Below are 24,155 nucleotides of genomic sequence, written 5' to 3' on the forward strand. Positions count from 1 at the left end.
AGGTCTCTTAACATCCCCCAGCTCTGTGATGTCATCATGGAGGAGTGGAAGAGGATTCCTGTGGCAACCTGTGAAGCTCTGGTGAACTCCTTGCCCAAGAGAGTTAAGGCAGTGCTGGAAAATAATGGTGGGCACACAAAATATTGACACTTTGGGCCCAATTTCGAAATTTTGACTTAAGGGTGTACTCACTTTTATTGCCAGCGGTTTAGACATTAATGGCTGTGTGTTGTTATTTTGAGGGGACAGCAAATTTACACTGTTATACAAGCTGTACACTCACTACTTTACATTGTAGCAAAGTGTAATTTCTTCAATGTTGTCACATGAAAAGATAAATTAAATTCTTACAAAAATGTGAGGGGTGTACTCACTTTTGTGAGATAATGTGTATATATATATATATATATATATATATATATATACACACACACACTTTTTTTTTTTAGATGGGGGGGGCGGAGTCTTGGGTGAGTTCCAACACTTTTTTCCCAAGACTTATCCCCTGGTTTTCAGCCAATAGGAATACATCTTGACCACTGTAGATGGTATCCTAATGCTTTAAATAAAAACTGTCAAGATTTTTAGTTGAACGTGGACCTTTCTTGAGTTACCAAGCTGATCTAAGGCTTCCTGCACCAACTCCCAATCATCACAATGAGTCTGTCTGCTAGTGAGGAGGTTGCTGTGATTTCCCTGGTGGTAATGATTCGATGTCAGGGCAGTGCTCTGGGCTCTGAGGCTTTAACCAGGTAAGGTTCTTTTATTCTTGGTTATATTTTATATAGATGAATACAGTGTGCAATTTCAACTGGATGTATAATGTAGCAGCACAGGAGTTCTTAGGTTAATGTAATAGGTTAACCACTTTACCACCGGAGGATTTTGCTGTCTTACGTCCAGGCCACTTTTTGCGATTCGGCGCTGTGCGACTTTAACTGACAATTGCCGGTCGTGCGACGCCGTACCCAAACGAAATTTACGTCCTTTTTTTCCCACAAACAGAGCTTTCTTTTGGTGGTATTTGATCACCTGTGCGATTTTTACTTTTTGCGCTATAAACAAAAAAAGAGCGTTTATTTTGAAAAAATAACAATATTTTTAACATTTTTTTATATGAAATTCCCCCCAAAAAAGGTGTAAAAAACAATTTTTTTTTGGCTAATTTGTTTTCTGCTATCCATGTTTGGTAAAAAAAATCACAATAAGCGTATTTTGATTGGTTTGCGGTTATTGCGTTTACTAACAAAGGGAAAGATTTCTGTCATTTTTGGTGTTTTTTTTTTAACGCGTAATGGCGGCGATCTGCGATTTTTTTTGCGGTACTGCGACATTGCGGCGGACAGATCGGACCCTTGACTGACATTTTTGACACTTTTGGGGGTACCAGTGACATTACTGCAGTAATCAGTGCTATAAATATGCACTGTTACTGTAAAAATGACCCTGGCAGGGAAGGGGTTAATTTTATTGGAGAGGGAGTAGTTAATGTATGCCTGGTGCTTACTGATGTGTGGGGGGGGAGGTGACTATGTGACAGAAGGACAGATCGGATGTCCAGCTATGCTGAACACTCCGATCTGTCACTCCCTGTCACTTGGGAGATCCGCCTGCTTGTGTTTACACAGGCGGGCGGATCTCCACACTAGATCCCCGACGATCGGGGATGAGCGGCGGCGATCGCCGCTGCTCTTCCCCTGGCTCGACTCCCGCTGTGACCAAAAACAGCGGGAGCGAGCCTCCGGCGGCGCGCGCGCGCCGCCCAGAAGGGGGAGTGTCTGACGACGTAGTACTACGTCGTCAGACGATAACGAGCCACTCTGCCGCAGTAATATTACTGTGGGCGGAGGTAAAGTGGTTAAACTTACAAACATTTATTCATTACATGGGTTAAGTCATTATAGTTCTATGGTTCATGCCTATAGCCTTTTTAAAAAGCTAAGATACTACCGATAGAATGTATAACCTGCACCTACCCTACAAAACTAAAACTAGTTCTCAGGGGAAGTCAAGCATCAATGACAATTGAGAGATAGATTTAAGTCATGGGAGCTCAACCTGTGGCCCTCCAGCTGTTGTGGAACTGTAAGTCCTATCATGCTTCTGCCTTTAGGATTCATGCTTGTAACTGTCAGCGGCTTGCAATGCCTCATGGGTAGTGTTGAGCGAACACGGACTGTATTATTCGTGTTCGTACCGAATAATTGGATTTTTTGTACCCGAACACGGACACGGACACTTTACTGTATGTTCGGGTAAAAATCCGTGTTCGGTCGTTTTATTTCCGGGTTTTGCATGCTTTGGCGCTCTTTTCATGGCGGGCTTTCAACAGCCAATCAACAATCGTTTAACTGGTGTGCCTTAAGCCATCCCAGCCATGCCTGCAAATGTCTCAGTAGCTGTGATTGGCCGTCTGAAGCATGTGACCAAGTCTTTATAAGTTCGAGGCAGCCGCAGCGGCGTCATTATGCTGCTTAGATTCAGGGACAGAGCACACATCAACGTGCTGGCTGCTGATTAGGGAAAGATAGGCAGGAAAAAACCATTTGTGTCCGGATAGAATTGAGGGACAGGTCGGAGTGTTTAGGCAGGGCGAGTTGTAGGCATTTTAGGGATAGAGTCTGCTGAATTATAGGGTCAGTGTCTTCTACAAACTACAATCGATATTGCTGTGTGGGGGGTGGGGTCTGCACTCAATCCTGATCTACGATCTCTTCTCAATCCTGTTAGGGACAGAGTCTGCTGAATTTTAGGGAAACTGTGTTCTACAAACTATAATCGATATTGCTGTGTGGTGTGGGATTGGAGATAGGCAGGTGTCAGTGATCCACATCCATTTTTCTGTGTGTGAGCTGCAGTGAACACAATCTTTTTGGGCTGCAGTGAACACAATCTTTTTGGGCTGCAGTGAACACAATCTTTTTGGGCTGCAGTGAACACAATCTTTTTGGGCTGCAGTGAACACAATCTTTTTGGGCTGCAGTGAACACAATCTTTTTGGGCTGCAGTGAACACAATCTTTTTGGGGTGCAGTGAACAAAATCTTTTTGGGGTGCAGTGAACACAATCCTTTTTGGTGTGCAGTGAACACAATCTTTGTGGGGTGCAGTGAACAAAATCCTTTGTGGGGTGCAGTGAACACAATCTTTTTGGGGTGCAGTGAACAAAATCCTTTTTGGGGTGCAGTGAACAACATCCTTTTTGGGGTGCAGTGAACACAATCTTTTTGGGGTGCAGTGAACAAAATCCTTTGTGGGGTGCAGTGAACACAATCTTTTTGGGGTGCAGTGAACACAATCTTTTTGGGGTGGAGTGAACAACATCCTTTTTGGGGTGCAGTGAACAAAATCCTTTTTGGGGTGCAGTGAACAAAATCATTTTTGGGGTGCAGTGAACACAATCTTTTTGGGGTGCAGTGAACACAATCTTTGTGGGGTGCAGTGAACACAATCTTTTTGGGGTGGAGTGAACAACATCCTTTTTGGGGTGCAGTGAACAACATCCTTTTTGGGGTGCAGTGAACACAATCTTTTTGGGGTGCAGTGAACACAATCTTTGTGGGGTACAGTGAACAGAATCTTTGTGGGGTGCAGTGAACACAATCTTTGGGGGGTACAGTGAACACAATCTTTGTGAGGTGCAGTGAACACAATCTTTGTGGGGTGCAGTGAACACAATCATTGTGGGGTGCAGTGAACTCAATCTTTGTGGGGTACAGTGAACACAATCTCATACTTCTGAAGGTTTGAGGGTGCTGCCTGTTCCATACTCCCCCTACTCCTCATCTAGCCTTTTAGGGGTACAAACAATAGTAATTGGGGCCTAGTGTGGTTGTGTACGTGTGATATACATACACTTTTTTGGGATCATATTTTCTATTCCGCTATTTAATCAAAAACCTTTGGGGATCAGTTAAATTGGGGGATAGTCTGTGTTGGTACGTGTGAGAGAGATCCACCTTTCCAAGTTGTTGGGGTTCATCTCATACTTCTGAAGGTTTGAGGGTGCTGCCTGTTCCATACTCCCCCTACTCCTAGCCTTTTAGGGGTACAAACAATAGTAATTGGGGCCTAGTGTGGTTGTGTACGTGTGATATACATACACTTTTTTGGGATCATATTTTCTATTCCGCTATTTAATCAAAAACCTTTGGGGATCAGTTAAATTGGGGGATAGTCTGTGTTGGTACGTGTGAGAGAGATCCACCTTTCCAAGTTGTTGGGGTTCATCTCATACTTCTGAAGGTTTGAGGGTGCTGCCTGTTCCATACTCCCCCTACTCCTAGCCTTTTAGGGGTACAAACAATAGTAATTGGGGCCTAGTGTGGTTGTGTACGTGTGATATACATACACTTTTTTGGGATCATATTTTCTATTCCGCTATTTAATCAAAAACCTTTGGGGATCAGTTAAATTGGGGGATAGTCTGTGTTGGTACGTGTGAGAGAGATCCACCTTTCCAAGTTGTTGGGGTTCATCTCATACTTCTGAAGGTTTGAGGGTGCTGCCTGTTCCATACTCCCCCTACTCCTAGCCTTTTAGGGGTACAAACAATAGTAATTGGGGCCTAGTGTGGTTGTGTACGTGTGATATACATACACTTTTTTGGGATCATATTTTCTATTCCGCTATTTAATCAAAAACCTTTGGGGATCAGTTAAATTGGGGGATAGTCTGTGTTGGTACGTGTGAGAGAGATCCACCTTTCCAAGTTGTTGGGGTTCATCTCATACTTCTGAAGGTTTGAGGGTGCTGCCTGTTCCATACTCCCCCTACTCCTAGCCTTTTAGGGGTACAAACAATAGTAATTGGGGCCTAGTGTGGTTGTGTACGTGTGATATACATACACTTTTTTGGGATCATATTTTCTATTCCGCTATTTAATCAAAAACCTTTGGGGATCAGTTAAATTGGGGGATAGTCTGTGTTGGTACGTGTGAGAGAGATCCACCTTTCCAAGTTGTTGGGGTTCATCTCATACTTCTGAAGGTTTGAGGGTGCTGCCTGTTCCATACTCCCCCTACTCCTAGCCTTTTAGGGGTACAAACAATAGTAATTGGGGCCTAGTGTGGTTGTGTACGTGTGATATACATACACTTTTTTGGGATCATATTTTCTATTCCGCTATTTAATCAAAAACCTTTGGGGATCAGTTAAATTGGGGGATAGTCTGTGTTGGTACGTGTGAGAGAGATCCACCTTTCCAAGTTGTTGGGGTTCATCTCATACTTCTGAAGGTTTGAGGGTGCTGCCTGTTCCATACTCCCCCTACTCCTAGCCTTTTAGGGGTACAAACAATAGTAATTGGGGCCTAGTGTGGTTGTGTACGTGTGATATACATACACTTTTTTGGGATCATATTTTCTATTCCGCTATTTAATCAAAAACCTTTGGGGATCAGTTAAATTGGGGGATAGTCTGTGTTGGTACGTGTGAGAGAGATCCACCTTTCCAAGTTGTTGGGGTTCATCTCATACTTCTGAAGGTTTGAGGGTGCTGCCTGTTCCATACTCCCCCTACTCCTAGCCTTTTAGGGGTACAAACAATAGTAATTGGGGCCTAGTGTGGTTGTGTACGTGTGATATACATACACTTTTTTGGGATCATATTTTCTATTCCGCTATTTAATCAAAAACCTTTGGGGATCAGTTAAATTGGGGGATAGTCTGTGTTGGTACGTGTGAGAGAGATCCACCTTTCCAAGTTGTTGGGGTTCATCTCATACTTCTGAAGGTTTGAGGGTGCTGCCTGTTCCATACTCCCCCTACTCCTCATCTAGCCTTTTAGGGGTACAAACAATAGTAATTGGGGCCCAGTGTGGTTGTGTACGTGTGATATACATACACTTTTTTGGGATCATATTTTCTATTCCGCTATTTAATCAAAAACCTTTGGGGATCAGTTAAATTGGGGGATAGTCTGTGTTGGTACGTGTGAGAGAGATCCACCTTTCCAAGTTGTTGGGGTTCATCTCATACTTCTGAAGGTTTGAGGGTGCTGCCTGTTCCATACTCCCCCTACTCCTCATCTAGCCTTTTAGGGGTACAAACAATAGTAATTGGGGCCCAGTGTGGTTGTGTACGTGTGATATACATACACTTTTTTGGGATCATATTTTCTATTCCGCTATTTAATCAAAAACCTTTGGGGATCAGTTAAATTGGGGGATAGTCTGTGTCGGTACGTGTGAGAGAGATCCACCTTTCCAAGTTGTTGGGGTTCATCTCATACTTCTGAAGGTTTGAGGGTGCTGCCTGTTCCATACCCCCCCTACTCCTCATCTAGCCTTTTAGGGGTACAAACAATAGTAATTGGGGCCTAGTGTGGTTGTGTACGTGCGAGATACATACACTTTTTTTGATCATATTTCCTATTCCGCTATTCAATAAAAACCTTTGAGGATCAATTGAATTGCGGGATAGTCTGTGTCGGTACGTGTGAGAGAGATCCACCTTTCCAAGTTGTTGGGGTTCATCTCATACTTCTGAAGGTTTGAGGGTGCTGCCTGTTCCATACTCCCCCTACTCCTCATCTAGCCTTTTAGGGGTACAAACAATAGTAATTGGGGCCCAGTGTGGTTGTGTACGTGTGATATACATACACTTTTTTGGGATCATATTTTCTATTCCGCTATTTAATCAAAAACCTTTGGGGATCAGTTAAATTGGGGGATAGTCTGTGTCGGTACGTGTGAGAGAGATCCACCTTTCCAAGTTGTTGGGGTTCATCTCATACTTCTGAAGGTTTGAGGGTGCTGCCTGTTCCATACCCCCCCTACTCCTCATCTAGCCTTTTAGGGGTACAAACAATAGTAATTGGGGCCTAGTGTGGTTGTGTACGTGCGAGATACATACACTTTTTTTGATCATATTTCCTATTCCGCTATTCAATAAAAACCTTTGAGGATCAATTGAATTGCGGGATAGTCTGTGTCGGTACGTGTGAGAGAGATCCACCTTTCCAAGTTGTTGGGGTTCATCTCATACTTCTGAAGGTTTGAGGGTGCTGCCTGTTCCATACTCCCCCTACTCCTCATCTAGCCTTTTAGGGGTACAAACAATAGTAATTGGGGCCCAGTGTGGTTGTGTACGTGTGATATACATACACTTTTTTGGGATCATATTTTCTATTCCGCTATTTAATCAAAAACCTTTGGGGATCAGTTAAATTGGGGGATAGTCTGTGTCGGTACGTGTGAGAGAGATCCACCTTTCCAAGTTGTTGGGGTTCATCTCATACTTCTGAAGGTTTGAGGGTGCTGCCTGTTCCATACCCCCCCTACTCCTCATCTAGCCTTTTAGGGGTACAAACAATAGTAATTGGGGCCTAGTGTGGTTGTGTACGTGCGAGATACATACACTTTTTTTGATCATATTTCCTATTCCGCTATTCAATAAAAACCTTTGAGGATCAATTGAATTGCGGGATAGTCTGTGTCGGTACGTGTGAGAGAGATCCACCTTTCCAAGTTGTTGGGGTTCATCTCATACTTCTGAAGGTTTGAGGGTGCTGCCTGTTCCATACTCCCCCTACTCCTCATCTAGCCTTTTAGGGGTACAAACAATAGTAATTGGGGCCCAGTGTGGTTGTGTACGTGTGATATACATACACTTTTTTGGGATCATATTTTCTATTCCGCTATTTAATCAAAAACCTTTGGGGATCAGTTAAATTGGGGGATCGTCTGTGTCGGTACGTGTGAGAGAGATCCACCTTTCCAAGTTGTTGGGGTTCATCTCATACTTCTGAAGGTTTGAGGGTGCTGCCTGTTCCATACCCCCCCTACTCCTCATCTAGCCTTTTAGGGGTACAAACAATAGTAATTGGGGCCTAGTGTGGTTGTGTACGTGCGAGATACATACACTTTTTTTGATCATATTTCCTATTCCGCTATTCAATAAAAACCTTTGAGGATCAATTGAATTGCGGGATAGTCTGTGTCGGTACGTGTGAGAGAGATCCACCTTTCCAAGTTGTTGGGGTTCATCTCATACTTCTGAAGGTTTGAGGGTGCTGCCTGTTCCATACTCCCCCTACTCCTCATCTAGCCTTTTAGGGGTACAAACAATAGTAATTGGGGCCTAGTGTGGTTGTGTACGTGTGATATACATACACTTTTTTTGGATCATATTTTCTATTCCGCTATTTAATCAAAAACCTTTGGGGATCAGTTAAATTGGGGGATAGTCTGTGTTGGTACGTGTGAGAGAGATCCACCTTTCCAAGTTGTTGGGGTTCATCTCATACTTCTGAAGGTTTGAGGGTGCTGCCTGTTCCATACTCCCCCTACTCCTCATCTAGCCTTTTAGGGGTACAAACAATAGTAATTGGGGCCCAGTGTGGTTGTGTACGTGTGATATACATACACTTTTTTGGGATCATATTTTCTATTCCGCTATTTAATCAAAAACCTTTGGGGATCAGTTAAATTGGGGGATAGTCTGTGTCGGTACGTGTGAGAGAGATCCACCTTTCCAAGTTGTTGGGGTTCATCTCATACTTCTGAAGGTTTGAGGGTGCTGCCTGTTCCATACCCCCCCTACTCCTCATCTAGCCTTTTAGGGGTACAAACAATAGTAATTGGGGCCTAGTGTGGTTGTGTACGTGCGAGATACATACACTTTTTTTGATCATATTTCCTATTCCGCTATTCAATAAAAACCTTTGAGGATCAATTGAATTGCGGGATAGTCTGTGTCGGTACGTGTGAGAGAGATCCACCTTTCCAAGTTGTTGGGGTTCATCTCATACTTCTGAAGGTTTGAGGGTGCTGCCTGTTCCATACTCCCCCTACTCCTCATCTAGCCTTTTAGGGGTACAAACAATAGTAATTGGGGCCTAGTGTGGTTGTGTACGTGTGATATACATACACTTTTTTTGGATCATATTTTCTATTCCGCTATTTAATCAAAAACCTTTGGGGATCAGTTAAATTGGGGGATAGTCTGTGTTGGTACGTGTGAGAGAGATCCACCTTTCCAAGTTGTTGGGGTTCATCTCATACTTCTGAAGGTTTGAGGGTGCTGCCTGTTCCATACTCCCCCTACTCCTCATCTAGCCTTTTAGGGGTACAAACAATAGTAATTGGGGCCCAGTGTGGTTGTGTACGTGTGATATACATACACTTTTTTGGGATCATATTTTCTATTCCGCTATTTAATCAAAAACCTTTGGGGATCAGTTAAATTGGGGGATAGTCTGTGTCGGTACGTGTGAGAGAGATCCACCTTTCCAAGTTGTTGGGGTTCATCTCATACTTCTGAAGGTTTGAGGGTGCTGCCTGTTCCATACCCCCCCTACTCCTCATCTAGCCTTTTAGGGGTACAAACAATAGTAATTGGGGCCTAGTGTGGTTGTGTACGTGTGATATACATACACTTTTTTTGGATCATATTTTCTATTCCGCTATTTAATCAAAAACCTTTGGGGATCAGTTAAATTGGGGGATAGTCTGTGTCGGTACGTGTGAGAGAGATCCACCTTTCCAAGTTGTTGGGGTTCATCTCATACTTCTGAAGGTTTGAGGGTGCTGCCTGTTCCATACCCCCCCTACTCCTCATCTAGCCTTTTAGGGGTACAAACAATAGTAATTGGGGCCTAGTGTGGTTGTGTACGTGCGAGATACATACACTTTTTTTGATCATATTTCCTATTCCGCTATTCAATAAAAACCTTTGAGGATCAATTGAATTGCGGGATAGTCTGTGTCGGTACGTGTGAGAGAGATCCACCTTTCCAAGTTGTTGGGGTTCATCTCATACTTCTGAAGGTTTGAGGGTGCTGCCTGTTCCATACTCCCCCTACTCCTCATCTAGCCTTTTAGGGGTACAAACAATAGTAATTGGGGCCCAGTGTGGTTGTGTACGTGTGATATACATACACTTTTTTTGGATCATATTTTCTATTCCGCTATTTAATTTAACTGGGCCTCCATGCGAGACCTGTGTGCCTTGTTGCGCTGTTTTGAGTACTCCACCAACATGGCCAGTGGCAATGACGCCGTTCTCAGCTTAACTATCCCACTTCTATGCCTCCTTGAAAAAACAATTCGGGCGATGATGGAAGAGGATGTGGCACAGGATGAGGAGGAGGAGGAGGATGAAGAGGTAACATTTCCAAGGCTTTCAGGGCAGTCATTCGCAAGGGGCTCCGAGGGTGGGTTCCTGCACACGCAAACGCCAGGGACGCAATTGTCCAGCAGGGGCACAGTTCTGGAGGATGAGGAGGATGAGGAGGAGGAGGAGCTGGAGGAGGAGATGGAACCATGTTCACAGCAGGGTGGCACCCAGGCCAGCTCATGGCCATCACTGGTGCGTGGCTGGGGGGATACAGAGGACACGGACGATACACCTCCCACAGAGGACAGCCTTTCGTTGCCTCTGGGCAGCCTGGCACACATGAGCGATTACATGCTGCAGTGTCTCCACAACGACCGCCGAGTTGCCCACATTCTAACTTGTGCTGATTACTGGGTGGCCACGCTGCTGGATCCCCGTTACAAGGACAACGTACCGTCCTTAATTCACTCACTGGAGCGCGATCGCAAGATGCGCGAGTACAAGCGCACGCTGGTAGACGCCATGCTGCTGGCATTCCCATCTGACAGCGGGGCCACAGTGGAAGCACAAGGCAGAGGAGGAGGAGGAGGAGGTCGCCAACGCAACCAGGGCACCGCCAGCACCTCAGAAGGCAGGGTTAGCATGGCCGAAATGTGGAAAAGCTTTGTCAGCACGCCACAACAAACAGCAGCACCAGCAGCTCAGATGGAACGTCTTAGCAGGAGGCAGCATTTTACCAACATGGTGGAGCAGTATGTGTGCACACGCCTACATGTAGTGAATGACGGGTCTGCCCCCTTCAACTTCTGGGTCTCCAAATTGGGCACATGGCTTGAGCTTGCCCTTTACGCCTTGGAGGTGCTGGCGTGCCCTGCAGCCAGTGTATTATCTGAACGGGTATTTAGCACGGCTGGGGGCGTTATAACAGACAAGCGCAGCCGCCTGTCCAGAGACAATGTGGACAAGCTCACGTTCATTAAAATGAACCAGGCATGGATCCCACGGGACTTTTCCGTACCTTATGCAGAATAGCAATGGATACCGACCTTACCCACCCATTGTTCCATTTTTGCTCTTTCTCACTCTTTTGGGGTGTACCCTCATTTAAAATTTTTGAAAAGAAGCAGTGTTGGCTACCTCGTCCTCCTCCTCAGGGCCAGATTAATGTAGGGGCTATTGGAGCTGCAGCTCCAGGCCCCTACCTTTTATATAGGCCCCGGGTTGGCCATATTCACTGTTACCGCTCTTCTGTCACTTGTAAACACAGAAGTCTGGCTTCTATGCTCGCTTCCCCAGGCAGCACCCTCAGAACCTCCCCACACAGCGTGAAGGCCGGACAAGGAGGGACAGTTGGCGATGCATGGATGTGTTTATGGGCTTCAGAGACAGCATCCCATGTTGAATTAGGCATGCATGGCTGCACCCTTCCTCCTCTGGGTGCATGGCAAGGCACGGCCCTTAAGGCCCTTCAAAATCCTCAGCACCAAGCCCATGATGCTGTTAATCCGGCCCTGGTCCTCCTCCACCGCCGCTTCCACCTACACCGCCCATAGGTGTGCGCAGCCTATTGCATTAAGGTGTGCACCCCAAAGTTGAAATACACATGCATGTGTTTGCCAGCAGGGAGAGTAATGTATCGGGGCCATGTACCTGTAGGCAAGGAGAAATAGAGCAGAGCAGGTCCCAGGGAGATCTTTCCCATCTCCTCACTGGCAATGCTATGTGCCCTAGGTGATTAGGGTGTGCCCAGGCACACCCAGCACACCCTGTGCGCACGCCTATGTCACCGCCACATCCACCACCACCTCAACCTCCCTCCTACTCCATATGGGCCTCGTCCTTCAGAGATGAAGAAGAACATTGTTTTATTTTTCTGTTTTTTTTTTGTTGTTTTAAGTTATTTCCCTATCCACATTTGTTTGCAGAGCACTTGCCATGCTCTTAATTACGTTTTGCTGCCATTTGCAGCACTCTAGCCCTTTCCTTTGGTGTTTTAGAGCCATTTTAGTGCCTTAAAGTTCGGGTCCCCATTGACTTCAATGGGGTTCGGTGTCCGGGAAAAGTTCGGTAAAAGTCCGGGACACGGACCCGGACTTTTTTTTAAAGTTCGGCCGAACCCGTCGAACACGGACATCTAGGTGTTCGCTCAACCCTACTCATGGGACTTGTAGCTTTGCAACAACTGGAGGGCCACAGGTTGAGCCCCCAGGATATAAGTCATTAGTGATTGCTACTGATATTTTATATATCACACATTACGTACCATTTGCTTGCAAATAGTTTCCATCAAGCCATTAAACAAGGAAATCATTTTGCCTGAGCTCAATTTCTTGAAGTACAGCAAGGTTCTTCTTCTGTTAGCTTTAACATCAAGGAAGGTTTATAAATTTGATAACTTTGCTTTCCTGGTGTCCATACAAACAGTAACTAAAGGAAAAATGTGCTTACTAAATGCTTACAGCTAAACAGGGAACGAGTTATTTCTATAACCTACCATATTAACCACAGAAGCTTAATATCAGGTCAAAAATGTGTGTGTGTGTGTGTGTGTGTGTGTGTGTGTGTATATATATATATATTTACTTCAAATAATTTTCCATGCATCTGTTGTTTCTGTAAGGCTTTTCCTTAGCTTCCCCCAGACCAAGATTTACTTCACCCACTTAGATCTGACCCCTGGCTCTGCTGACCTCAACAAACTGGGTGGAAAGATTATAACTGCTCTTGCAGGTGCAGCCAATCACCTGAATGACCTTGCTGACAACCTATCCTCCTTCAGTGACCTGCATGAATTCATCCGAGCGGATCCAGGAAACTTTGCTGTAAGTACTACTGAAAATTCATATACAATCATAAGACTTTTTTTTTTCCAAACAAGTTTATTTCGATTAGCACATTAGAGAATACAAGGTTTGGCAACATTTCCTCAATAACAGCATAAAGGTGAGATATTTGCGTATTGAACAATTCAAACTACATGAAAAGGAACAAAGTTAAAGGTCACATGAAAGCGAATTGTCATATGGAACATAGTAAATAAGTAAACAATGGGTGCTACAACATATCCGAGAAAGTTAATATATGAAGAATGTATAGCCAATGTATGCAAACTAATTGGAGCAGTTAGTGTATTATATTAAGGAGGAATAATTTTAGAGATGAGTAACAATACGTATCATATTGTTTGAGAGTGTGAATGAAAAGATGTTATGACCAGCACCAACACCTGGGGTATTTCAGCCTTGTATCCCATTGGACAACAAAGCGTAAGAAGTAGGAACTCGTAAGGGAGGGGGCAGGGAAAGAAAAAAGAGGAAGGTTTGGGAAGAGGTTCAGTGCGAGTATGTTAAAGTTGACACAATCAAAGTTGGTAGAAATGAGTGTACATAGTGCTGGCATGAAACATATCCGGTGATGTATTAACAGTTAATGGAGTTAGTTGTCTAGGGAAAGAGTAATAGTAGTAAGAATGCTTTTGTTATCAGGATTGGTAATCCTGCAGGTATTCAGAGGAATCTTTGTATTGTATCCAAAAGGACCAAATGGTAGTAAATCTATTTGGGTTGTCTGAGGAAATGGATATGAGTTCTTCCATTTCGGCGATTTTGTTGATGCGGGTGTACCATTCTCGTGTAGAAGGGGGTCTTGTTGTCCCCCAGAGTTTAGGTATGCACATCTTGGCTGCATTAATTAACATCATAGAAAGTGATTTAAAATACAGTGAGCTATTGGAGGGGCAATGATGGAGGAGAAATTGCGCAGGAGTATAAGGTAAAATACTTGATGTGATTTTTTGGGTTAGGTTGTGAACTTTTTTCCAGAAGGTTTGTATGATAGGACATGTCCACCAAATATGCAAAAGATCAGCTCTTGGTTGGTTGCATCTCCAGCAATGGTCAGAGAGTGCTGGATTATATTTATGTACAATGTGAGGAGTGCGGTACCATCGAGATAGAACCTTATAATTGTTTTCCTGAATGGAAACGTTGATCGATCCTTTGAGTATGTGTCTATAAATCCTTTCTCATTGTTCGTCAGTTAAGTGTATTTGGAGATCACGGGACCAATCTGAACAAGCTTTCCCTTCAGCAGATTTGGTGTTGTGCCATAGCATAGTATGAATTAGAGATATGAGATGTCTTTGAGGCGTCGTTGAAAGACATAGTTTTTCAAAAGGGGTCGAAGAAGAAGACAAATTGGATGACTCTATGGCATGAAGTATGCTGGTGATGTAATGTTTAATTTGTTGGAATTGTAGGGAGTTTAAATGTGGTTCTGCCCATTGCTCGTTTATTTCCATTTGTGATTTCAATTTACCGCGTCTGATTAGATTATGTAAACGGAGACCGGTAGAGGGCTGCTTGGGTGAAAGGGGATGGTGAGACATACCAGGCAGAAAGTCTGGGTTAGACAGCAACGGAGCGAATAAGCTTGGGGAAGATGTCAATTTAAGTTTTGGGAGAACTTTGAGTGAGCATTCTAAAGTAGGGCCTATGGTAGGGTGTGATAACAGGTTGTTAGGGATATGTGTGCGTTTTAGCCACGGGATGGTGCTGATATGGGGGATTGTGAAGGAATTCTCTAGGGAGATCCAATCTTTAAGATGTGAAGGCGTGTGCCATTCTACAATCCTTTGTAGGTGACATGCCCAATAATAGTGCAGGGGATTGGGGAGGCCACTTCCTCCCTTACTTTTAGGTTTGGTAAGTTGCGCAAATTGTATTCTAGGGCGTTTGTGGTTCCAAATGAATGCTCTGAACAATTTGTTAAGTGAAAGAAAGAACGAGTTGGGTAATTTAATAGGGATAGTTTGGAGAACATACAGTTGTATTCAAAATTATTCAACCCCCTCCCCCCCCCCCCCAATGCTGTAAAGGGTTTTAGGGAATTTAGTGTACATTTGTAATTGTATTCAGAATGAAATCCTACAAGGACTTCTTAAAGAACCATATGCAACTAAAATGACATCAATTGGTTTTGTAATACAGTAGTAAATGTTTCTTTTGTGAATTCTTCATTGACACAATTATTCAACCCCTTAAAGACTACCACTCTGAAGAACAGAGGTTCATTGAAGTGTTTTCAATCAGGTATTGAAAACACCTGTGGATGTCAGGGAGCAGCAATAAAGCCTAATAAGCACCAATTAGGCAGCTTTAAAATGACTGTGATACTCAGCTCCTTCTAGACATTTACTCATCTACTCATCAGTACTCATCAGTACCCATCAGTACCTATCACCTATCAGTATCAGTACTGATCATCCGTACCCATCAGTACAGTATCAGTATCACCTATCAGTATCAGTACTACTCATCAGTACCTATCACCTGCCTATCACCTGCCCATAAGAGTACCCGAGTACCTGTCACCTGCCTATCGGAGTACTCGAGTACCTGCCACTTGCTCATCAGTACCAGAGTATCTGTCACCTGTCCAGCAAAGTACCCGAGTACCTGTCACCCTTCATACAGCCACCATGTCTAAGTCCAAAAAGGTTTATATACGTCCTCCGTTTAAACCTAAATACCGGTGTTATGGCAGCAGATAGCTGCCATAACCCTGGTATTTTGTTAAACGGAGGACGGTTGGCTTTCCGATAAGGGTGGTCCCAGCGGCGGATTCGCCGCGGGATCACCCTTCCGGGGTGGCGGAAGAGGTTCCCCCCCCCTCCCGCCGCATTCTGGTCCTTTTCCCCGCTTACCGGACCCGCCGGCAGCGGGGAAAACGATCCGGTCCCAGATTCTCACAGACAGGATGTCGAGTGAGGGCAAGCTTGCCCTCACTCGACTCTATGGTCTTGGAGGACCGGAGCTATGGCAAACGTCGTTGCCTAGCAACCAGTTTAAAGGTCCCTTTTTTTTTTTTTCATTTTATTTAATTTTTTTTTAATTTTTTTTTTTTTATTTTTTCTATCTTTTAGTGTACTTGTGAGATCTGAGGACTTTTTGACCCCAGATCTCACAAAAAAAGAGGTCCTGTCGTGCCTTTTTCTATTACAAGTAATGTTTACATTTCTTGTAATAGAAATAAAAATGATCAATTTTTTTTTAAAAAAACAGTGTAAAAATAAAAAATAATAAATAAAATAAATAGTAAAAAAAAAAAAATTAAAGCGCCCTGTCCCCGCGAGCTCGCGCGCATAAGCGAACGCATACGGAAACCCTGCCCACATATGTAAACAGTGTTCAAACTACACATATGAGGTATCGTCGCGATCGTTAGAGCAAGAGCAATAATTTGAGCCCTAGACCTCCTCTGTAACTCTAAGATAGCAACCTGTAGAAATTTTTAAAATGTCGCCTATGGGGATTTTTAAGTACCAAAGTTTGTCACCATTCTGTGAGCGTGCGCAATTTTGAAGCATGACATGTTGGGTATCTATTTACTCGGTGTAACATTATCTTTCACATTATGGAAAACAATTGGGCTAACTTTACTGGTTTCTTATTTTTTAATTAAAAAAAGTGAATTTTTTCCCAAAAAATTGCGTTTGGAAGACCGCTGCGCAAATACGGTGTGATAAAAAATATTGCAACAATCTCCATTTTATTCTCTAGGGTCTCTGCTAAAAAAAATATATAATGTTTGGGGTTCTAAGCAGTTTTCTAGCAAAAACAACTGATTTTAACTTGTAAACACCAAATGTCAAAAATAGGCCTAGGCAAGTGGCTAGGATGCATGATGATGCTCCTTGGATGTTGGGCCCCTCTATATGGCTAGGCTGTGAAAAAGTCTCACACATGTGGTATTGCCATACTCAGGAGGAGTGGTAGAATGTATTTTGGGGTGTCATTTTTGCTATGTACATGCTATGTGTTAGGAATATCCTATAAATTGACAACTTTGTATAAAAAAAAAGTTTTTATTTTTTTCCCACATTTTCCAAAAATTGTGGAAAAAAATGACATGTTCAAAGGACCCATAATGCCTCATAGAATATACGTTGGAGTGTTTGCTTTCCAAAATGGGGTCATTTTGTGGACTTTTTCATTGTATTGGTGCTCTAGGGCCTTGAAAAGTGTGATAGGTAGTAAGAAAGTTTTATGTGTATTTATGCTCCTAAAACGCCTTATGGTGCTACTTGGACGTGGAGTATCTTTTTGTGGCCAGGCTGTGTAAAAGTCTCACTCATGTGGTATCACCATACTCAGAAGGAGTAGCAGAATGAATTTTGGGGTGTCATTTTTGCTGTGTACATGCTATGTGTTAGAAATAGCTTATAAATTGACAACGTTTTGGGAAAAAAAAGAAAAAATAATTTTTCTTCATTTTCCCAAGAATTGTGGGAAAAAATTATAACTTCAAAAAACTCACCATGCCTCTTACTAAATACCTTGGACTGTCTACTTTACAAAAAGGGGTCATTTGGGGGGTATTTGTACTGTCCTGACATTTCAGGGCCTCAAGAAAGGAGATAGGCCATCAGTACATCTGGTGTGATAAATTTTCAGTAATTGGTACCATAGCTTCTAGACTCAATAACTTTCACACAGACTAAATAATATACACTAATTTGGGTTAATTTTACCAGAGATATGTAGCAGTATAAATTTTGGCCCAAATGTATGAAGAAAAATAAATTTTTTGCTAAATTTTATAATAGAAACTAAAAAAAAAGTGGTTTTTTTTTTGCAAAATTTTTGCTCTTTTTTTGCTTATATCACGAAAAAAAAAAGCTCTATTTCTGTGAAAAAAAAGATAAAAATTTTGTTTGGTTACAGTGTAGCATGACTGAGCAATTGTCATTCAAAGTGTGAGAGTGCTGAAAGCTGAAAATTGGTCTGGTCAGGAAGGGGGTCTAACTGCTCTGTATGGAAGCGGTTAATATTGGTATTGTCACGTAAGCGGTTAAGTAGAGGTTCAAGGGTAAGGACAAAAAGGATTGGGGATAGTGGACACCCTTGTCTGGTTCCACTTTATATGGAGAAGGCGTTTGATAGGAGGCCATTTACTCGTATTCGAGCAGTGGAATGACCATATAAGGACATTATGAATTGTAGAAGACGCTCACCTAGTCCTAGGGAGCACAGGACAGAAAGCAAATAGTCCCAGGCCAACCTATCAAACGCCTTCTCAGCATCTAATGATAAGAAAAATCCAGGAACTTTATTATTGGTGAGCCAGTGATGAATGTTCAGGGCTTTTATGGTATTATCCCTGGATTCCCTGCCAGGGACGAATCCTACTTGGTCTATCGATATCGGATTGTTGAGAAAGGGCAATAGTCTGTTTGCTAGTATTTTTGCGAAAATCTTTATGTCATTGTTGAGAAGTGAAATGGGTTTGTAATTGGAGGCTAGTTGCTGATCTTTTCCAGGCTTCGGTATAACCGATATATAAGCTTCTAAGAGTTTGTTTGGCGGGGTGTTAGGGTTCGAGAGTTGGTTGAAGGCTTTTAAAAATGGTTTTACTAGTGGATCAGTGAACGTTTTGTAATAGGCCATTGAGAATCCTTTGGGGGCCAGGGCATTTACCTGGCTTCATCTGAGAAATGGAAGTTATAAATTCCTCCGTGCTGAGTGGGCCATCAATTGATTTGGCTTGTGGTAAGGTTAGGGGTTTGGGACAATATGATTTTAGGAATTCTTCTATGATATTTTGAGCTGTTGAGCTGTTATTACCCGAAGGTTTTTGTTCCTGGGGTAGATTGTATAAAATTTTGTAGAATTGGGCAAAGTGTTCAGCAATGTCTTCAGATTTGGACCATTGCTGACCCGATGTCGAGCGTATGGTGCTTATAGTATTGTTTGCTTTTTTTGTTTGCAAGGCTCTAGCTAACAATCGTCCGCTCTTAATGCTGATAAAAGAGTTTTTGAGAGAGGGCGTAATTTTTCCTGGACTTTTTCCCCAATTCTTCTTTCAATAGGTCTCGTGTATGTTCTAATTCTAATTGGTGGGATTGTGCCATAGTCATTTTATGCAGTCTTTCCAGGGTCTTTATTTTATTAAGAAGGGACCTAATGTGTAGTTGTTTGGCTCGTTTACGTTGTGCAGAAAATTTTAACAGAATACCTCTAATCACATATTTATGAGCTTCCCACTGTGTAATTGGATCTGTATCTGGCGTGTCATTGTGTGTGAAGTAATCAGATATACTTTGTGTGATAGTAGCCAAGTGAGATGGGTCAGTAAGTAAAGACGCGTCCAGATGGCAGGTTTTGGAGAAATTCGTAAGGATGTAATCCAACTGCCAAGGTAGCAGTGGCGGCCGGTGCATAGCGCCGCCCCCCCCTAAAAAAAGAAAAAAAAAATTACAAAACGAGCAATAAAGTTTGAAAAAAAAAAAATTCCGTTCGCCGCCGGCCGATGTGGAGGGGGGGGGGGGGTGGGGTTACCACCCAGAAGAGGCGCCGATTGGCTGCCTTCTGCGGGGCGTGGGGGCGTAACTTCATGGATTCCTGGCTGTGATTGGTCCAGCCTCCAGCCTGGACCAATCACAGCATCCAGGACATCCAACGCTGACCCCGCTGAGCGCCGCTGACGTCACTCGCGTGCGTCATTCTCAGCAGTGGACCGGACCCGGACGGACGATGGAGTCGGGTGGACACCGGACGGGAGTGACGGCGGCACCGGAGAGGAGACCACCAGCATCTGATCCAGACGACCGGACCGGTCACCTCACCAGGCCGCAGCTCGAGGAGCGGAGGTCATCTGCTGGAAGAAGAGAAGACATCACCACCGGTAAGTGAGTCCTCGTGGTCCTCCTGTCCTGTCAGTCCTCCATGACCATCCATCCATCCATCCAGCCTTTCCACCGCCATCCCCCTCTGCTCTGCCTCATCCCATGACCATCCATCCAGCCTTTCCACCGCCATCCCCCTCTGCTCTGCCTCATCCCATGACCATCCATCCAGCCTTTCCACTGCCATCCCCCTCTGCTCTGCCTCATCCCATGACCATCCATCCATCCAGCCTTTCCACCGCCATCCCCCTCTGCTCTGCCTCATCCCATGACCATCCATCCAGCCTTTCCACCACCATCCCCCTCTGCTCTGCCTCATCCCATGACCATCCATCCATCCATCCAGCCTTTCCACCGCCATCCCCCTCTGCTCTGCCTCATCCCATGACCATCCATCCATCCAGCCTTTCCACCACCGTCCCCCTCTGCTCTGCCTCATCCCATGACCATCCATCCATCCAGCCTTTCCACCGCCGTCCCCCTCTGCTCTGCCTCATCCCATGACCATCCATCCATCCAGCCTTTCCACCGCCATCCCCCTCTGCTCTGCCTCATCCCATGACCATCCATCCATCCAGCCTTTCCACCGCCATCCCCCTCTGCTCTGCCTCATCCCATGACCATCAATCCAGCCTTTTCACCGCCATCCCCCTCTGCTCTGCCTCATCCCATGATCATCCAACCATCCAGCCTTTCCACTGCCATCCCCCTCTGCTCTGCCTCATCCCATGACCATCCCTCCCACTGCCATCCCTCTCTGCCTCATGCCCTCATCCCTCCCACCGCCATCCCTTTGCCTGATCCCATCTCTCCCACCACCATCCCTCTGCCTGATCCCATCTCTCCCACTGCCATCCCTCTGCCTGATCCCATCTCTCCCACTGCCATACCTCTGCAGGGGGCCTGTATACTGGTCACTACATTGAATGGGGGCATGTACGCTGGTCACTACATTGAAAGGGGGCATGTACGTTGGTCACTACATTGAAAGGGGGCCTGTATACTGGTCACTACATTGAAAGGGGGCCTGTATACTGGTCACTACATTGAAAGGGGGCATGTACGCTGGTCACTACATTGAAAGGGGGCATGTACGCTGGTCACTACATTGAAAGGGGGCATGTACTGTGTGGCCTGTGCTAGGGGGTCTGTACTGTGGGGTTTGTGCTAGGGGGGTCTGTACTGTGGGGTTTGTGCTAGGGGGGTCTGTACTGTGGGGTTTGTGCTAGGGGGTCTGTACTGTGGGGTTTGTGCTAGGGAGTCTGTACTGTGGGGTTTGTACAAGGGGTCTGTACTGTGAGGTTTGTGCTGGGGGGGGGGTCTGTACTGTGGGGTTTGTGCCACTCTCAGTCAGTGTATCCCATAATAGGGTGTCTCTCACAGTATATCCCATAATAGGGCCCCTGCTCCCTTTTATGGGATATACTAGTACTGATGGAGCCCTTAATATGTGATATATTGGGAGAATTGGTTCACGCAAGCAAAATACAGGGGACAAAATGGGTGGGGTATATAAGGGGTGTGGCTTCTGAGAAATGGGAGGGGTCAAACTAGAAGGGCGGGGTCTTGCACCCCCCCATCTTAAAACTTCACCAGCCGCCACTGCAAGGTAGACAGCTATGTGGCAGAAATACGTGATGTGTTGGATGTGGTCAGCACGGGAATATAGGCCGTGCTGTGTTAGAGCCTGATAGGACTGCTGTGTATAACAAAGCGTGAAGGAGTCAATGTAACCAATCCTCCAACGGTCCTCCAATTGGGAGAAAAGTTTTTAGGGCGGCTTAAAGGGTGAGTGGAGATAGTGTTTAAAACATTGCGGGGGATGTACAGTAGGTGGCGTATTCCAGAACCATGTTGTGCAGTGACGGTGTGAGTAGGAATAAAAGGTCAATACAGATGTAAAGGACACGATAGGATACTAACTGAAGGTAATATGAGGTTTGCCTTGAATCTTTGCATGTGTCTGTGAAAGTGTTTACTGGCAAAGAATATGCATAACACACAATATCAATAAACATTAAACATCAGGATTAAATATGTGGTCTGAGACTGAGAAAAGGAGATATTGCGTTAAACCAGGTATAACTTTTGATATAATGGGACCCCACCTCCCCCCACATTTTATGACATATGCTTCTGGGCGTAGAAGTGTAGGTGGGTAACTACAGGAACTCATTAAATAACAATTTAATTAGCAAACTTTGCCAAACAGATCTTCTATGGGTTCAGTCTAGTGGGAGTGAAGGAGTCACTGTGCCAACGACAGAGGGGTAACTCTGACAAAAAATGACAAATATTTTACAACAACTTTATATGAAGTAGTATAAAGGCTGTGTTAAACCCTAACTACCATGAATACGAGCTTACATAATGAGGCATCGCAAAGGTCAGGAGTGCAACTATTAATTTGCTGTACGTATAAAGTGTAAGGAGAGAAAATGTGAGAAAAAGAGAACAGTTATGAATGAGAAGCGGGGAAAAACAAAGGTAGGAGTTTACAAGTTTATTGCGTGAGCACGTCAGTATCCAGGTGAAGCAATACCGTGTGAGACGTAGATCGTGAAGATGTCACAGATTTCACGTGAAGGTGGAATGTTCGCAATTGAAAGTAGAGTGTGGGTCTGGCTTCTGTATTTACGTATAGAACAGATAATGCAGTCTACCTTGACAATGTTGAAGACAGAGATGAATTGACAAGTTGCACATGTTGGTCATGGGTAAATTTAAGATAGATACAGGCTTAGTTCATCTGGGCGGAAGTCCAGTCTAAGTATGATTACCTGTCAATTGTGTAGTTTAAAGAAGTAATTTCAAGAAAGCGAGAGTCGTTGACTATTGTGACTATTCTCTTCTTGCCCTCCTATGTGCGGGCGAAGCAGGAACGCTGTCACCTCCTGAGGGATGTCTGTTAGCCGGCAGAGTAGGGGAGCGGTAGAGTGATCTTCGCTGTCATCGTGTTGCATCGCCTGAATATTGAGCATCAATATGTTCAATTAAGCGATGGGATGAAAAGTTATTGTGCGTGTGCCAGTCAGGGATTTCCACAAAAGGAATATTTAAAGTAGCACAAAAGGAGGAGGAGTCCTCAGGAAATCTCAGAGATGCAGTATGGCCTGCAGTGCCAGCAGACAGGCAAAATGGAAATTTCCATCTGTAAGTTATTTCGCGTTCTTTCAATATATCGAGAAGGGGTTTCAGGGTTTTTCGTTTTTGTAAGGTTGATTGAGAGATATCTTGAAATAATTTGATTTCTGTGCCTTGATATAAAATGCGCCTCCTTAGCCTAGCCTGTCTCAAAATTTCTTCTTTCAGCTTGAAATTGACCAGGCAACCAATGACGTATCGTGGGGGGGTCATTCTCTCTGCTCCTAGGGCGGAGAGCAAGATAACTTGATTCAGGTGGACAAAATGTGTTAGGTTAGGTCACTCAGGTGGGCATTTGGGTGGCTAATATACTGGGAATTTTGTGTCAGTCTTCAGGACAGTTGTCATTAATGTTATTGCCAACCTATCTAAAAATACTAGCTTCTGGTCTGCCGTGATTATTCTCTGCATTCGAGTTTTTTCTGAGTCAGTAAAATGTGAAGTTAAAACTCTTGATATGCATACTTAGTTTGGGTCACTAACTTGCAAGGTATTGAAGCCAGAAAGTAACCATTATAGCCAGGTAAGTTATGGTAGTATTGTGTCCCCTGATTTGGAGAAGAGCACCTTCCACCAGATACTTTCATTGGGTACCTTTTGGGAAAAGCAGTTAGCTCTGTCCCCGTTCAGAGTACATCAAATTAAAAATGTAATTTCAAAGAGCAGTTTGAACATTTTTGTCATTATTAAAAAATACAAATGTGTTTATGAACATAAAATAATATAGCCTCTATTTCTCTTTCAGGTGTTGTCTCGCATTATCCAGGTGGTCTTGGCTACTCACTTCCCTCATGATTTTACTCCTGAAGTTCAGGCTGCCTGGGGAAAATTCCTTGCTCTAGTCTCTGCAGCCCTCACCTCCAAGTACACATAAATCCATCCTGCATTACAGGCTAAATCCAGAATTACAGCAAGTAAAACAACGTGCAATCTGGAGTTCTCTGGGCCCATTTCAGTTACAACCTAGTTGCAATGGTTTTGAAGAGTACTTACTTGTGTACATTGTCCATCAAAAATATTTCTGATGTACTCTTAAATAAAGCTGAGATACTTTTCATTTCTTTCTCAACTGTTTCATTGTTTGATATTAACCACTTCTGGACCGGAAGGATTTGTCCCCTTAATGACCAGGCCATTTTTTTGCGATTCGGCACTGCGTTACTTTAGCAGAAAATTGCGCGGTCGTGCGATGCTGTACCCAAATACAATTGATGTCCTTTTTTTTCCCCACAAATAGAGCTTTGTTTTGGTGGTATTTGATCAACTCTG

The 24,155-nt window shown here is 44.0% G+C and overlaps 1 protein-coding gene across 1 annotated transcript; it reads left to right on the forward strand.

Annotated features, from left to right (window-relative positions):
* Positions 1-628: 628 nt before the first annotated feature.
* Positions 629-23,760, forward strand: LOC309567477 (hemoglobin subunit alpha-3-like; the record flags this gene model as incomplete). The annotated part of the gene is made up of 3 exons (XM_082272866.1): positions 629-752; positions 12,678-12,879; positions 23,632-23,760. The coding sequence occupies exons 1-3, from the start codon at positions 658-660 to the stop codon at positions 23,758-23,760; spliced, it is 426 nt and encodes a 141-aa protein (XP_082128992.1). The 5' UTR covers positions 629-657.
* Between the last annotated feature and the right edge of the window lie 395 nt (positions 23,761-24,155).

Source organism: Pelophylax lessonae (assembly GCF_965119305.1).
Source record: "Pelophylax lessonae genome assembly, chromosome: 11".
Classification (NCBI taxonomy): Eukaryota; Metazoa; Chordata; class Amphibia; order Anura; family Ranidae; genus Pelophylax; species Pelophylax lessonae.